The 15,848-nt window shown below is 46.9% G+C and overlaps 1 protein-coding gene across 1 annotated transcript; it reads left to right on the top strand.

Moving 5' to 3' along the window:
• The first annotated feature begins 7,443 nt into the window (after positions 1-7,443).
• On the top strand, positions 7,444-8,483 carry LOC116408621 (vomeronasal type-2 receptor 26-like). The gene has a single exon (XM_031896261.1). The coding sequence runs from the start codon at positions 7,444-7,446 to the stop codon at positions 8,344-8,346; it is 903 nt and encodes a 300-aa protein (XP_031752121.1). The 3' UTR covers positions 8,347-8,483.
• Positions 8,484-15,848: the final 7,365 nt, after the last annotated feature.

Here is a 15,848-nt window from a genome sequence, read left to right as displayed (position 1 = left end):
TCACATACAGACCCACACTGACCTATCTATCCACTCACATACAGACCCACACTGACCTATCTATCCACTCACATACAGACCCATACTGACCTATCCACTCACATACAGACCCACACTGACCTATCTATCCACTCACATACAGACCCATACTGACCTATCCACTCACATACAGACCCACACTGACCTATCCACTCACATACAGACCCACACTGACCTATCCACTCACATACAGACCCACACTGACCTATCTATCCACTCACATACAGACCCACACTGACCTATCCACTCACATACAGACCCACACTGACCTATCCACTCACATACAGACCCACACTGACCTATCCACTCACATACAGACCCATACTGACCTATGGTTCAAATGAATGTTCAGTTTCTAAAGTCAAACGTAAAGGGGAGGCCTCAGGTGGATTGATGTTTTCTATGGGGAGAAGAGATCCCCCTATCTGTTACTGAGTTACTGAACCTGCACTTTGGGCAAATTGGCCCAAGCCGCTATCATGGGGGTCTCTGAAGGTTCCCCTATATGTGTGGGGTCTTCTGTAAGGGAGGGTCTTGCCTTAAGCCCCAGCTATGGGGACCTGTATGGTTACAGTCAGGCTGTGGGCTATGGGGGACCTGTATGGTTACAGTCAGGCTGTGGGCTATGGGGGACCTGTATGGTTACAGTCAGGCTGTGGGCTATGGGGGACCTGTATGGTTACAGTCAGGCTGTGGGCTATGGGGGACCTGTATGGTTACAGTCAGGCTGTGGGCTATGGGGGACCTGTATGGTTACAGTCAGGCTGTGGGCTATGGGGACCTGTACAGTGCTATCTATACACTCACATACAGACCCACACTCACCTATCCACTCACATACAGACCCATACTGACCTATCTATCCACTCACATACAGACCCATACTGACCTATCCACTCACATACAGACCCACACTGACCTATCTATCCACTCACATACAGACCCATACTGACCTATCCACTCACATACAGACCCACACTGACCTATCTATCCACTCACATACAGACCCATACTGACCTATCCACTCACATACAGACCCACACTGACCTATCCACTCACATACAGACCCACACTGACCTATCCACTCACATACAGACCCACACTGACCTATCTATCCACTCACATACAGACCCACACTGACCTATCCACTCACATACAGACCCACACTGACCTATCCACTCACATACAGACCCACACTGACCTATCCACTCACATACAGACCCATACTGACCTATCTATCCACTCACATACAGACCCACACTGACCTATCCACTCACATACAGACCCATACTGACCTATGGTTCAAATGAATGTTCAGTTTCTAAAGTCAAACGTAAAGGGGAGGCCTCAGGTGGATTGATGTTTTCTATGGGGAGAAGAGATCCCCCTATCTGCCTATAATCCCCTCTGATAGTAAAGAGTAACCATGTCCCCTCACAAGCACCTTTACCGGTTTAGTTGCACTCTCTCCAGCTCATTAATCTCCTTCTTAAGGACTGAAACCCCAAACTGCCCCCATACTCACTATTACTGCCCCCATACTCACTATTACTGCCCCCATACTCACTGTTACTGCCCCCCATACTCACAGTGAGGCCTTACCAGAGACCTATAAAAAAACAAAAATATGTTTTCATCCGTCAAGTTAATGTCATTTCATTATACCAGATGATGCTTTGTTTGCTTTAGTAGCCACTTACACTGCTTATAGTTACACAGTCTGTTATCCACAAACACCCCCAAACCCTTCTCAATTAAGGAGGCTCCCAGCACTTTATGATAAGTGTATAACTACATTACACACCATACTATCCCCATCACTGGTACAAAGGTATAAGTTATGCTGACAAATACAAAGAACACCATTATTCTTTCCCCTACTTATTTTTATAATCACCAGTACCCAAAAATGACATTCTGCAAATCCCAAATTTAGACAATATCTCAATATTCTTATTTTCACATTGTGAAAGCTATGGTGGCATGCTTAAATGATTCTGAGATATGATTTGTCAGTATTCCCGTAACACAGGGAGATACTCAGCAGCACTGTTTGGTCACCATGAGTTTCCTGTATAATTACAGGGCATCCTGGAGGTTCAGGCGCCACCTGACAGCCTTCTTATTTGCTGTTAATGAAATCAACAAAAATCCAGACCTTTTGCCAAATATCACTCTGGGCTTCCAGATCCATGATACTTGTTATTCTGAGAGCCTGAGTATCGAGAGTGCCCTGAGAATCCTATCAGGAACCAAATATATGGTCCCCAATTATAACTGTCACAAGAGGGGAGGGTTGGCTGCCATTGTTGGGCATCTTCTGTCTTCTCCGTCTCTAAGTATCAGCACTATAATCAGTAACTACAGAATCCCACAGGTAAGTAAGTGTCCATACATGTCTGTATGTCAGTAGAAATGTACAAACAAGGTTGCGGGGAGGCTCAGGAAGGGACAGGAAGGTGTATATTATATAAAGGGTATATATTAATGGGGGGAGTGAGCAATTCTTCCCCTTAACAGAGCATCACGAGCTCCCCATCTACATCATAGGTTACACCTTTGTTCTCTTTACTGCTCAGCAGAGAGAGTTCAGATAAGGGAATGGAAGGTCTCGGCTATGAAGAAAGGAAGGCCAAGTAGGGAATTTTTACCCCGGGGAAGAGGCGCTTAGGGCGGTATGGTCACAGGACGATACTGGAAACACACTGGCACCTTACTCACCAGTAGATCCTATAAGAGGATTCATTACATTACAAGAAAGAAAGGTTCCCTATGAAGGTGCCAATGGGCTTTTAAAGTGAGAGCTAAGAAGTTTTGGAATTACTGACATGGGGAATAATTCTCCTGTAGAAATCTGCCAGCTGGTAAAGCTGAGAGGAGAAAGAGCAGGGGACTGGCACTAGTGAGGGTTAAACTCTGTGTTTAATCCATTTCAATACTCTTTATGTTCCAAGCAGATCAGCTATGGGGCGATGGACCCTTCCTTTTCTGACAGGGAGCAGTTTCCCTCTTTCTTCCATACGGTTCCCAACCAGCTGTCCCACCACCAGGCCATCATAGAGCTCCTCAAGCACTTCGGCTGGGTTTGGGTTGGCATTGTGGCTTCTGCTGATGAGAGCAATGCCAAGTCCAGTAGCCTTCTGAGGGAGCAGCTCATCAGCCATGGGATTTGTGTGGAGTTTCATGAAATTTTTCCAGTAGATAAAGAGGAAACCAAAAGAACAAATGTTCTCATCAAGAAATCAACTGCAACTGTGATCATTTTATACTGCAATATGGGCTACTTCCTCCAGTTAATGATTGGTGAGCACTGGGAGGAAATAAGGGGGAAAGTCTTTGTTACTTCTGTTACTCTGACACTTGTCCTGGACAACAGGTATTTTTTAAAAGATGTCTATCCGCTCAACGGCTCCCTGCTGTTTGTAACACGAAGAGGAAACATTCATGGTATGAAAGATCTCATGGATTATGTTCCTAGAAGGGCAATCAGGGACATAAGGGCAATGTTATTTTCTCTTCCCAGTGATAGGAATGGAAATCCTTTAAACAAAAGCAATTCCGAGCCCTTCCGTCTCACCTACAGCGTCTATACAGCCGTGTATGCCGTGGCGCACGCGTTCCATGATATGGTCTCCAAGGCACGGACACAACCAGGGTTCCTTTCCACTGGGCAATGGCTCAGACATTTCCACCCTTGGCAGGTAGTCATTTAATTCATATACTTATTTTTTTGTAAAAAGAAAGATCTATCCCTATGTTTCAGACAAAAAACTAGGGATGTATTTACAGTTAGTTCTGCTTTTTCATTGAAAAACATTGACATGTTTCAAAATAAAGCAGTAAAGGGACAATGTTTGGTTCTTCCCCCTTCTAAAGCCCCTTGTCTGCTCCTTTGAAGGGATAATGAGCCCCTTCTTTCCCCCCAGCTAATTCCAGCCTCACGAGTGATAAATGTATTAACGACCTTCTGTGCCTCCTATAATTTAACTTGGCATTAAGACGGCAGGGCAAGGTGCATTGTGGGCAAGAAATGGTCCTTAGATCACCATTTAAGGCTTCTTTTATTGTTCACATTCCCTGCTGGAGTCTATGTAGGTTGGGGGAAATTCTCTTTCCTATTGATTCTTTACAACAAAGGCAATGTGAGATGTAAATGTATAAGGAAATGCAGATTATACTCAGTCTTGCTATTTTTTACATTGCAGATGATCCCCCATCTAAATAAAGTACAATTTCCAACACAGAGCGATGGGGACTTTTCCTTCTCTGACGAAGGGGAAATGCCCGGAGAGTTCGATATCCTAAACTGCATTGTGTCCCCAGATGGGGAGGTCCGAATGGTAGAAGTTGGCAGCTACAGGTCTCATCCGGCCCAGTTCCAGATTAAAGATAGCGCCATAGGGTGGGGGAGCCCATATACAGAGGTGAGATGTTTCACGTACATTCTGGGGCTGAGGGACATAAACATTCAAACATTACTGACATTGAAGAAGAACTAATATACTGTATATTGTGAGTCGGCCCCTAAGCTCGGGGAGAGCAGCCCAGAGGATGATGGGGAGTTACCGGGCTGTGGGAGCCTTGGGTTGGTACAGAGATATGAAACATGGAGTGTAACACGTCCAGCCTTAATATGTGTTAAGCTTTAGTTCTTTAGCGGCTGATGAATTGCACGCAAGGTTCACAGAATAGAATGTACCGAGGAAATGGAACCCTGGGATCAAAACCATCGTGGAGGATTTACTCCCTGTGAGCGTCGCACCTACACACACAGCTGATGTGCACATCATGTATTCCACTTTCTATTGAACCTGAAATTACACTAAGAACAAATAGCTGCTATTTTAAAATAGAGATGGAAGGGGGTATTGCAGTAAGGGGTAAAAGGAACCCAAAATTATCTTTTAAACAAAAAAATGTAGTATCAGAGGGAGGTCAGTTGGTTGATGAGAACAGGGAAAAAGCAGAGATTCTGAACTGTTATTTTTCATCTGTCTGTCCAACTGAGGAACCAGTTAATAAAGGTTTCCATTTGTATAGAGTGTATAGATAGTGTGTGTGTATATACATGTGCACTGGGGTCCACTTGGAAGGGTTGAACTTGATGGACTTTGGTCTTTTTCTAACCCAACTTAACTATGTAGCTTTGTAATGTGCATCCACATTTGCATCCAGACAAGACAGTTTCGGAGCTTTGAAGGAACTGACATTTATTTCATTTTTTTTAAACTGGAACAGGCATGGGAAGGGGATGAACCATAAGTGTCACCTTAACAACAGGGTGTGGCACAGTGGGCCCATCTCCATGATAAGGTTGCTTTTATAAACTTACAGTACCTTTTTGCATTTTGGACATGTGAATTGCAGAAGATCTTATGGTTTATGATTATGAATCCCATGACCCAAGTGTTTGTTCCACCCAACAGGCTCCCCACTCTGTGTGCAGTAGCAGCTGCCTCCCCGGCTCCAGGAAAGCCAAACGGGAAGGACAACCCCTCTGTTGCTATGATTGTGTTCCTTGTGAGGAGGGAGAAGTCTCTAATCAAACTGGTTGGTCCAACTTTATACCTAAAGATATAGTCTAATATATGTCTATGAAGGCTTCATTCCTCCAGGCCATGGTATGCAGGATCTAGTAGTGATACGGCTGAAGCGACCAGACGTAGAGTCATCTTGGCAATTTTTCACCCCTCCTTTTGTGGCTCCTGTTCAGAATAGGTTTCACCCTCCCCCCCAGAGTGGCTTCTTCAGTTCAACTTCAACTGTATTCTCTGTATCCTTCCATGTAGAATATAAGCTACTGTATAAGCCCTCTTAAAAGTGATGGAGCCAATTCAATTCCAATGTCTACAAATCTTCTTGAATTTGTTTGCATCTCAAAAATTACTCATAACTTTTTAGATCATTAAAAGGTACAAACACAAACGTTTTATAAAATGAAGTAAAGAAACTAAGGGGGTGATTTATGGATCGTTCAGTTTTCTTGTGCTGAACAAAACTTGAATTCAAATTATGTTTCATAAACTCGAACGTCTGGTAATTATAAAAGTGCAAAGAACCCAAGAACTTGAATGTACAAACTCATCATGTAAAAGCTTGCGGGCTTCTACACAAGTAGTGATGGGCGAAATGTTTCACCAGGCATGGATTCGCGGCGAATTTCCGCGTTTCGCCATTGGCGGATTGTTTCGTGAAAGAGATGAAAAAATTTCCCACGGAAAATTTCGCCGCACGTCCACAAATTGTACCCGGCGTCAAAAAAGAATAGTTGCGGGCGTCAAAAGAATAGCCACGCGACGAAATAATAGCCGTGGGCGACAAAATAATAGCTGCGCAACAAAATAATAGCTGCGCAACAAAATAATAGCCGCGCAACAAAATAATAGCTGCAAGACGAAATAAAAGCCGCGGGTGAAAAAATAATAGCCGCAGGATAAAATAATAGCCGTGGGCGAAAAAATAATAGCCGTGGGCGAAAAAATAATAGCCGCAGGAGACAAAATAATAGCCGTGCGATAAAATAATAGCCGTGGGAGACAAAAGAATAGCCGCGGGCGACAAAAGAATAGCCGCGGGCGACAAAAGAATAGCCGCGGGCGACAAAAGAATAGCCGCGGGCGACAAAAGAATAGCCGCGCGACAAAATAATAGGCGGGCGACAAAAGAATAGTCACGGGCGACAAAAGAATAGTCGCGGGCGACAATTTTTTTTGCCGCATGACATTTTCGCAGTTTCTCGAATTTTTCGCAGTTTCGCTGATCTTTTGAAAGATTCGCGAATTTTTCGGTGAAGCGAAATGGAACAGATTCGCTCATCACTATACACAAGTCAATGGGAATAGGTAAAGTCACGCCACATTCTCAATGAGAGTTTTTTATTCGATCGAGTTTTCCTTTTGAATAAATAAGAGACCATTCGTTATGCGAGTTTATTCGATTTAGAAAAACAAACTTGAATTTACAAACTCAAAAATTGATAAATATGCCAATTAGTGAAGGGCTTATTAGTTACTGAGCTGCGGCACTGATAGGGCTAAATCAATCAGAGATATAAAAAGCATCAGGGGAAAGTCTGCTGGGTTTGTACATTACGGTTTAAATACTATTTCTATTTTTTATGATTAATTTTGAGGTGCAGGATTTTTATTGTGTTTACTATTATTATTTAAAAGCCTTACGTATATCTGGGCTGAAAGAGCTACATTGCCAAGTTAGTGTGATCGTCTTCAGATAATCCTCTGAGCTTGTGGGGTCAGAGTAGTCGGAGTATGAGGAGCTAGTAAGGGAAGGGTGCAGGCAAGGGGGAGTGAGTAGAACCAGGCACTAGTGAATGGGATGTTTGTAATGTGGCAAATAATTGCCGTACTATAGTGGCCACGCTAATAATCTCCTTCCTTTCCAGATATGGACTATTGTATGAAATGCCCAGAGGACCAGTGGCCCAATAAGAGAAGGGATAGGTGCCTCCAAAGGTTGGTGGAATTTCTCTCCTACCAAGACCCACTGGGTGCAGGTTTGGGTGGGGCCTCCATTGGCCTTTCTGCTTGTGCAATAACAATACTGGGAGTTTTCATTAAATTCCGTGCAACGCCTGTTGTTAGAGCCAATAATACAAATATAAGCTACACCCTCCTGGTGTCTCTCTGTCTCTCGTTCCTCTCGTGCCTGCTCTTTATAGGCCAACCTAAACCTCTCGCGTGCATGGTCAGACAAGCTGCCTTTGGGTTGGCTTTCTCCATTGCTGAATCCTCTATACTCGCTAAAGCCGTCACAGTTGCCGTTGCCTTCAGAGCTACATCCCCAGACAGCCAGCTGAGAAGGTGGGTTGGACCCAGACTGCCCATCTATATAGTCATTGGCTGCTCGGTGGGACAGGCAGTCATTTGCTTAGCATGGATGGTCCTCTCTCCACCATTCCCAGACTACGACATCCAATCAGAGAAAGGAAAGATGATCCTTATCTGCAATGAGGGATCAGCTGTTCTGCTTTATGTGGAGATTTCCTACCTGGGGGTTTTGGCTCTGTTGAGCTTCACTGTTGCGTTTCTTGTGAGGAACTTACCCGACCGCTTCAATGAGGCCAAATACATCACTTTCAGCATGTTGGTGTTCCTCAGCGTCTGGGTCTCTTTCATCCCCTCCTACCTGAGCACCAAAGGAAAATACATGGTGGCCGTGGAGATATTTGCCATCCTGGGTTCCAGCACAGGGTTACTGGCTTGTATATTTATACCCAAAATGTGTCTTATTCTACTGAAGAGAGGCCTCAGCTCTAAAGTACATGTCACGGGCATGGATAATAAATAACTCTTTAGTTACCTCAAATCTTTCCGAGATATATTATGTGTCTAAACGGCTAAAATTAGAATTCAACAATGGTTGGCTATGACTAGAGGGTGTCCGGCTGAGTTAGATGGCACAATATATGTACGGCTTGGCTAGTATTGGGCTCTTCTTCTCCCTTTCTCTCTCCTTTATTGTTCTTTTTTTCTAGATTTTTTAATGTAAATTAAAGAGGCAAATAAAAACTTTAACAAATGGAACATATACCATCATTTTTCATTGTTTTCTCAGGTGAAATATCCATAAAAAAGCCCAAAAGCTGCTCCACTTGTCCCCTCTGTTTCTCTAAGGTGCCGCTGGCACTTTGTAATTCAGAACCAACAGTCCATCCAGTGAGTGAGGACTGGGCGGGCAGACGTGGGGGGCAGAGCTGTCAAGCCCCACTATTTTTTTGGGCCACTTAGGGGGGGTACAAAGTATTAAACATCTAACTTTATGGGCAAGTGTGTTATTCACCCTTTGTTACTATGTAATTATGTAACAGGCAGAAGATCATTACTGCAGCCTAATGCATGATCTGTGTAGGACAAATGGCTGTAACTACAGATACAATCAGTAATAAGGCGGCTTCACCCAGAACATGGATTTATTGTTCAGAACAGCAGAAGTATCCGGTACTTTCCAGGTACCCAGTAAGGATATGTTATGCATTAAGGTATTAAGGATATGCCCTGATTCAGTATCAGGACAAAGGCAGAACAAACAAGGAAATTCTGTGTCGCTGAAAAGTCACTTAAGCAAATATGAAATAACGTGTAGGTGGCAATAACAAACCAATGAAATGAAAGTAAGAGAGTAGGGGTTTAGTTCCTCCCAGATTTGCAAAGTAGGAGCTGCTTATTTGTCCGGAATTAGGAATCTTTGGGATCTGCTTACTGGGAAAAGGCGGGACCCTGCCACAAAGCAGCATCAGTAGAAGTAAAAAAATATCATAAATCGTTGAAGGAACTTCAAGCACGCCAGGACGAGCTGAGTCTGCTAAAACATGGTTTTTATTTCTCCATTTAAAATCAAAGTGCCTGACGTGTTTCGTGCACGTGCGCACTTCATCATTGGCGCGCGAAACGCATCAGGCACTTTGATTTTAAATGGAGAAATAAAAACCATGTTTTAGCAGACTCAGCTCGTCCTAGCGTGCTTGAAGTTCCTTCAGCGATTTATGATTCTTTCACCCTTCGGCTGCGGGTTTGGGGCTTTGGGCACCCGTACCACCTTTGGACCCTAGTGAGCTATTTGAACTTTATTTGATGCATTGATTTCCTTTGAGTGCTTTGGGATTGAATATTCTGAGATAGGTTCGGGGTTTAGTCACCGGTATGCCTTATATTACTACTCTAACTTACCGTATATACTCGAGTATAAGCCGATCCGAATATAAGCCGAAAAGAAAACTGGAAAACTGTATTGACTCGAGTATAAGCCTAGGGTGGGAAATGCAGCCGCTACTGCTAAGTTTTTTTTTTTAACTGTCTATACTGTCTAATAACTTCTATTTGTGAAAGTGCATCAGGGTAGACTTACAGTTTGTGCAGGTTTACAGGGGCCTTATGCAGCCATGGAAAAGCCAGGTTTGCCTGGTGTGCCAAAGGGGTCTTGGCGGTACGAGCGCACATGGCGACGGGGGGGGGGGTCTGGGCGATATGTGCATGCATCCACGAGGGGTGGTGGGTGGTTTGTGTGCGAGCGAGGAGCACAGAACGCAGAGCGGGAGCGCAGAACAGACATCCACGGGGGGGGGGGGGGGTTGGGGTGCGAGCGCGCACGCGGGAGTGCAGAACGGACGTCCACGGGGGGGGGTGCAATGAATGACATCTTATCCATATACTCGAGAATAAGCCGAGGGTGACTTTTTCAGCACATTTTTGGTGCTGAAAAACTCAGCTTATACTCAAGTATATACGGTAAATCCCACAGTCCATTTATTTATTTATTTACCGTTTATTTGAGTTTGTTTGTTATTAGGCATTTTTTGAGAAGTAAGACAATACCCTGGCATGAATAGCAATGGAGGGGAAAGACCAACGGGAGAAGTACTAGTTAGTTTGGAGGCAAAGCTCACTTTGGGTTTGGAAGTCAGACTTGGGAAGGTTCTACTGGGAAAGCACAGGGGTAAGTATCCCCTTCATTGGGCTTCCTACCTACCCAAGAATGATCAAAGAGAAGACAGAGCAGCGCCATATTGTTATATGGGCGCCCCCATTCCTGCATCCATTTAAACCCACATATGGAGGGGGGGCCCCCGTTGCTCCGTATGTGAGCAAAATTTCAGTGCAGCTTTAGCGGCATGCCACCCCCACATTTGTGTCACCCTAGGCCCAAGCCTTTGTAGCCTCAATACAAATCTGGGCCTGAAGATGAGCCTTTGACCTGGTTAAAGGCTGAAAGAATAGATCAGGAGCTCCAACTTCTTCAGAATTCTTTGGTTTGAGTACATGGACAAGAAGTGGTGGAACTTTATTCCCGACCCTTAGCCCCTGGGTTAAAACCAGTGAATGACATAACTGCCTTAAGCTTTTGTGATGGTCCAACTGGTGGATAATCCAGAATTCTCACTGGGGCAAGGGGATAATCTTCTTAAAAATGGAAAAACAAGAATGAACTTCTGTCTGTCTCTCTATCCATCCACCCATCCTTCTTATTTATCTATCGTCTCTGTCTAATCTATTTGTCTGTCTGTCCCATCTATCTGGTCAGGACAATCACCCCATAATGCCCTGGCCCTATCTATCTATCTATCTATCTATCTGTCTATCATCTATCTATCTATGCTGTTTGTACAGCACATTTTGAGTATTTTTTTCCATTACAGTCCCAGCAATGAGGCATCTGCTTTTCTGCATTTCTCTTGGGATACTGGGTCTGTGTATGGCTCCTCAGGTAAGAAATATATATCCAGAGTCAAATACCCTGTTAAGTACCCCCACATTTAGTACAGAGCCTTGGGGTACCCCCACATTAAGTACAGAGCCTTGGGGTACCCCCACATTAAGTGCAGAGCCTTAGGGTACCCCCACATTTAGTACAGAGCCTTGGGGTACCCCCACATTTAGTACAGAGCCTTGGGGAACCCCCACATTAAGTACAGAGCCTTGGGGTACCCCCCATTAAGTACAGAGCCTTGGGGTAGCCCCACATTAAGTACAGACCCTTGGGGTACCCCCACATTTAGTACAGACCCTTGGGGTACCCCCACATTTAGTACAGACCCTTGGGGTACCCCCACATTTAGTACAGAGCCTTGGGGTACCCCCACATTTAGTACAGAGCCTTGGGGTACCCCCACATTTAGTACAGAGCCTTGGGGAACCACCACATTAAGTACAGAGCCTTGGGGTACCCCCCATTAAGTACAGAGCCTTGGGGTAGCCCCACATTAAGTACAGACCCTTGGGGTACCCCCACATTTAGTACAGACCCTTGGGGTACCCCCACATTTAGTACAGACCCTTGGGGTACCCCCACATTTAGTACAGAGCCTTGGGGTACCCCCACATTTAGTACAGAGCCTTGGGGTACCCCCACATTTAGTACAGAGCCTTGGGGTACCCCCACATTAAGTACAGAGCCTTGGAATACCCCCACATTTAGTACAGAGCCTTGGGGCACCCCCACATTTAGTACAGAGCCTTGGGGTACCCCCACATTAAGTACAGAGCCTTGGGGTACCCCCACATTTAGTACAGAGCCTTGGGGTACCCCCACATTTAGTACAGAGCCTTGGGGCCCCAGGGCTCTGTACTAAATGTGGGGGTACTCCAGGGCTCTGTACTTAATATGGGGGTACCCCAGGGCTCTGTACTTAATATGGGGGTACCCCAGGGCTCTGTACTTGGGCAATTGTTGTTCTCCCTCTACACTCTGTCCTTGGGAGATCCGTTCATTTGGCTTTAAATACAATCTGTATGCTGATGATATCTAAATGTATTTGTCGGCCCCTTCATTAACAGTTGAAACTGAGACTCAAATCTCTAACTGCCTCCTGGCTATCTCTAACTGCCCCCTGGCTATCTCTAACTGCCCCCTGGCTATCTCTAACTGCCCCCTGGCTATCTCTAACTGCCTCCTGGCTATCTCTAACTGCCTCCTGGCTATCTCTAACTGCCCCCTGGCTATCTCTAACTGCCCCCTGGCTATCTCTAACTGCCTCCTGGCTATCTCTAACTGGATGAACCAACGCCACCTCAAACTGAACCTAACAAAAACTGAGCTAATGATCTTTCCGCCTAAGGCTGGTCCTACCCCCCCTTTACTGTCTCTATTGATGGCACCCTCATCAACCCTGTCGATTCGGCACGTTGTTTGGCTCCTGTCTCTGCTTCTCTGACCATATTAACACCACTGTCAAAACCTGTCACTTTTTCTTACGCAATATTGCCAAAATCCGTCCCTTTCTTTCTACTGCATGCTCTCATCCTATCCCGACTGGGCTACTGTAACCTGCTACTAATCGGCCTCCCTAACTCCCATCTTTCCCCCCTATAGTCTATTAAATACTGCTGCCAGAATTCTCCTCCTCTCCAACAGGAGAGTTCAGGCCCTTCCCCTGCTAAAGTCCTTATCGTGGATTCCTATTAAACAAAGAATATCTTACAAACTCCTTCTCTTAACCTTCCGCCCATTCCTCTGCTCCTCACTACATCCCTTCCCTTGTGTCTCCGTACATTCCTGGCCAACTCCTCTGCTCCTCACTACATCTCTTCCCTTGTGTCTCCGTACGTTCCTGGCCGACTCCTCTGCCCCTCACTACATCTCTTCCCTTGTGTCTCCGTACGTTCCTGGTCGACTCCTCTGCTCCTCACTCCATCTCTTCCCTTGTGTCTCCGTACATTCCTGGCCAACTCCTCTGCTCCTCACTACATCTCTTCCCTTGTGTCTCTGTATGTTCCTGGCCAACTCCTCTGCTCCTTACTCCATCTCTTCCCTTGTGTCTCCGTACGTTCCTGCCGACTCCTCTGCTCCTCACTACTTCTCTTCCCTTGTGTCTCCGTACGTTCCTGGCTGACTCCTCTGCCCCTCACTACATCTCTTCCCTTGTGTCTCCGTACGTTCCTGCCGACTCCTCTGCCCCTCACTACTTCTCTTCCCTTGTGTCTCCGTACGTTCCTGCCGACTCCTCTGCCCCTCACTACATCTCTTCCCTTGTGTCTCTGTACGTTCCTGGCTGACTCCTCTGCCCCTCACTACTTCTCTTCCCTTGTGTCTCCGTACGTTCCAGGCCGACCCCTCTGCTCCTCACTACATCTCTTCCCTTGTGTCTCTGTACGTTCCTGGCTGACTCCTCTGCTCCTCACTACATCTCTTCCCTTGTGTCTCCGTACGTTCCTGGCCGACTCCTCTGCCCCTCACTACATCTCTTCCCTTGTGTCTCCGTATGTTCCTGGCCAACTCCTCTGCTCCTCACTACATCCCTTCCCTTGTGTCTCCGTACGTTCCTGGCCGACTCCTGTGCTCCTCACTACATCTCTTCGCTTGTGTCTCCGTACGTTCCTGGCCGACTCCTCTGCTCCTCACTACATCTCTTCCCTTGTGTCTCCGTACGTTCCTGGTTGACTCCTCTGCTCCTCACTCCATCCCTTCCCTTGTGTCTCCGTACGTTCCTGGTTGACTCCTCTGCTCCTCACTCCATCCCTTCCCTTGTGTCTCCGTACGTTCCTGGTTGACTCCTCTGCTCCTCACTCCATCCCTTCCCTTGTGTCTCCGTACGTTCCTGGCCGACTCCTCTGCTCCTCACTACATCTCTTCCCTTGTGTCTCCGTACGTTCCTGGCCGACTCCTCTGCTCCTCACTACATCTCTTCCCTTGTGTCTCCGTACGTTCCTGGCCAACTCCTCTGCTCCTCACTACATCTCTTCCCTTGTGTCTCTGTATGTTCCTGGCCGACTCCTCTGCCCCTCACTACATCTCTTCCCTTGTGTCTCCGTACGTTCCTGGTCGACTCCTCTGCTCCTCACTCCATCTCTTCCCTTGTGTCTCCGTACATTCCTGGCCAACTCCTCTGCTCCTCACTACATCTCTTCCCTTGTGTCTCTGTATGTTCCTGGCCAACTCCTCTGCTCCTTACTCCATCTCTTCCCTTGTGTCTCCGTACGTTCCTGCCGACTCCTCTGCTCCTCACTACTTCTCTTCCCTTGTGTCTCCGTACGTTCCTGGCTGACTCCTCTGCCCCTCACTACATCTCTTCCCTTGTGTCTCCGTACGTTCCTGCCGACTCCTCTGCCCCTCACTACTTCTCTTCCCTTGTGTCTCCGTACGTTCCTGCCGACTCCTCTGCCCCTCACTACATCTCTTCCCTTGTGTCTCTGTACGTTCCTGGCTGACTCCTCTGCCCCTCACTACTTCTCTTCCCTTGTGTCTCCGTACGTTCCAGGCCGACCCCTCTGCTCCTCACTACATCTCTTCCCTTGTGTCTCTGTACGTTCCTGGCTGACTCCTCTGCTCCTCACTACATCTCTTCCCTTGTGTCTCCGTACGTTCCTGGCCGACTCCTCTGCCCCTCACTACATCTCTTCCCTTGTGTCTCCGTATGTTCCTGGCCAACTCCTCTGCTCCTCACTACATCCCTTCCCTTGTGTCTCCGTACGTTCCTGGCCGACTCCTGTGCTCCTCACTACATCTCTTCGCTTGTGTCTCCGTACGTTCCTGGCCGACTCCTCTGCTCCTCACTACATCTCTTCCCTTGTGTCTCCGTACGTTCCTGGTTGACTCCTCTGCTCCTCACTCCATCCCTTCCCTTGCGTCTCCGTACGTTCCTGGTTGACTCCTCTGCTCCTCACTCCATCCCTTCCCTTGTGTCTCCGTACGTTCCTGGTTGACTCCTCTGCTCCTCACTCCATCCCTTCCCTTGTGTCTCCGTACGTTCCTGGTTGACTCCTCTGCTCCTCACTCCATCCCTTCCCTTGTGTCTCCGTATGTTCCTGGTTGACTCCTCTGCTCCTCACTCCATCCCTTCCCTTGTGTCTCCGTACGTACTTGGTTGACTCCTCTGCTCCTCACTCCATCCCTTCCCTTGTGTCTCCGTACGTTCCTGGCCGACTCCTCTGCTCCTTCTTCCATCTCTTCCCTTGTGTCTCCGTACGTACAACTACTGGGCACCGTGTCTGTACAGCTACTGGGCACCGGGTCTGTACAACTACTGGGCACTGGGTCTGTACAACTACTGGGCACTGTGTCTGTATAACTACTGGGCACGGGGTCTGTACAACTACTGGGCACTGGGTCTGTACAACTACTGGGCACGGGGTCTGTACAACTACTGGGCACTGGGTCTGTACAACTACTGGGCACTGGGTCTGTACAACTACTGGGCACTGGGTCTGTACAACTACTGGGCACTGGGTCTGTACAACTACTGGGCACTGGGTCTGTACAACTACTGGGCACATTGTCTGTACAACTACTGGGCACCGGGTCTGTAAAACTACTGGGCACTGTGTCTGTACAACTACTGGGCACCATGTCTGTACAGC

The sequence above is a fragment of the Xenopus tropicalis genome, chromosome 2 (assembly GCF_000004195.4).
Source record: "Xenopus tropicalis strain Nigerian chromosome 2, UCB_Xtro_10.0, whole genome shotgun sequence".
Classification (NCBI taxonomy): domain Eukaryota; kingdom Metazoa; phylum Chordata; class Amphibia; order Anura; family Pipidae; genus Xenopus; species Xenopus tropicalis.
Note: the sequence above shows the minus strand (reverse complement) of the source record. Positions and strands in the feature narration are given on the sequence as shown.